The following is a 1,832-nucleotide window of genomic DNA, read 5'->3' as shown; positions in this document are numbered from 1 at the left end:
AGTAATTTCAGAAGTTTGAATTCTGAATATGACCAAACTTCTCCTTTAAGGATCTAACCAGGTGGTGAGCAGCACCACAGCGCAGCAGGGCACTTTTCTCTCGCTGTTCCTTCTGTACGTATCACAATTCCTGTAGCATCCTGTGATCTGAAAAAAAACAAACACCCTGAACGCTCCATAGTTGTGGGCGGCTGTCAGCTGGTGGTCCACTTTGTGGAATGGTGTGGAAGCAATCATCTTATTTAAACTCGAGCAAAACATTTAAATAAGAGGATAGTAGATTTTAGGAAAAGAAAGAATGAGCAAAACACACTACGCATCAGAGAAGATAAAGTGCAGGAGGTGATGGAGTTAGAAACTCCTTCTCCCCAGGTTGTTTACCATCTATTGTTCTATAGATTTTATTTTTATTTTAGTTAGAGCTGCAAGATGCCTCAAATTACCAATGAACCTGCTGTGGGCTTAATGTCCTTTGGGATTTGTTCAAACTATATATATATATTTTCCTTTTTTTAAGTTTTTACGGCACTAGTGGCTTGTTTTTCCGACAGTAGGCTGACAGAAAAGGGGGTACAAGAGAGGGGGAGATACATGCAGCAAATGAGCACAGGTCGGATTCAAACCCGGGTCAGCCTCCGCACATGGGTCTTGCACATTAACCACTGTGCCACCTGCATGCCTAAACTACAGTTTTATGTCTGGAGACACTTTTGGAAGTGGGAAAAAGATGGATTTTTTTATTGCTTGCAGTGTTTCTGTTGCTTGTCACGTTCATGCTCGTTTCCCAGATAACAAGCAACGGTCTCTCATTACATGCTCCGGTTTCAGAAACGCTGTCAGCACCAGAATCCAGGATTTTTTCCAACATAATTACAGAGAGGAGAACAGTGTGAACGAAATCACTCTTCTGACCACAAGCCATACATTTTCCCAGTGTGGGCGTGCAGTTGTGACATACAAAGCATCCACATATTGTTGAAAGATTTTCAAACCCCTCTATTTTTTTTAACTTTATTTTCCAGATAGATGAAAAAGTGGCGTCTAACATCCCGTCTCTGCTTTGATTGTCTCAACAGGGTTTCAGCGAACCGTAGCCATTGCGGATTCCAACTACAACTGGTTCTATGGGCCAGAGAGCCAGCTGGTGTTCTTGGATCGCTATGTGTTGCGTAACGGCAGTGGGAACTGGTTGGCAGAGCTGATTCATCAAAACAGGATTACAGAAGGACCAGGTCAGGCTGGAAAGGGCCAGCGATGGTGCACGCTGCACACAGAGTTCATCTGGTAAGCTGCTGAATTTGGTTTCAGGATAAAAGCTCTTCTTTATTCTTAGTGCATCTATACTTTTACCTCTTCCAGCTGGAAATATTGAAATACTCCCATCTTCATCCCTAAAAACTGATGATTACGTTTTAGGATGAATTTCCTTGGAATCATTTCCAGAACTTCAGCCATGGGCAAACCTAGGGACTCTAATGTAGCATTTTGCAATCTTAAGAGAAGTGAAGTCTTTGGTGCCACTTATAAGGACAAACGTGTTTAAAAAACTGCAAATTTCTTGATCTCTCTGAGAGGGTCGGGGGTGGGTGGGGATTTTAAGGGAATTGTTGGTCTTTCTGCGTGGAGTTAATATGTTCTCACTGTGCATGCGTGGGTTCTCTCCAGGTAATCTGTGTTTCATGGTCCAATATTGTGTCACAAACCTAAACGAATAATGTACTAGTTTAATAATGGAGAAGCTATTTGTCATCTTTATAATTTTCTAATATACAAAAACTGTTTATTTTCTGAGAAGGTGTTTATTTGAGAGCAACTATGCAAATTAACAAACA

The 1,832-nt window shown here is 41.4% G+C and overlaps 1 protein-coding gene across 3 annotated transcripts in view; it reads left to right on the top strand.

Moving 5' to 3' along the window:
- Positions 1-1,832, top strand: part of dse (dermatan sulfate epimerase) — a 43,491-nt gene that overhangs the window by 35,001 nt on the left and 6,658 nt on the right. For all 3 annotated transcript variants that reach the window (XM_015398681.1, XM_015398683.1, XM_015398684.1), the window contains one exon: positions 1,077-1,284. In XM_015398681.1, coding sequence (XP_015254167.1) covers positions 1,077-1,284 — 208 coding nt within the window. The remainder of the gene's footprint in view (positions 1-1,076; positions 1,285-1,832) is intronic.

The sequence above is a fragment of the Cyprinodon variegatus genome, unplaced genomic scaffold (assembly GCF_000732505.1).
Source record: "Cyprinodon variegatus isolate N-32 unplaced genomic scaffold, C_variegatus-1.0 Scaffold950, whole genome shotgun sequence".
Lineage (NCBI taxonomy): Eukaryota > Metazoa > Chordata > Actinopteri > Cyprinodontiformes > Cyprinodontidae > Cyprinodon > Cyprinodon variegatus.
The sequence above is the reverse complement of the archived record's forward strand: the minus strand, read 5'-3'. Positions and strand labels throughout refer to the sequence as shown.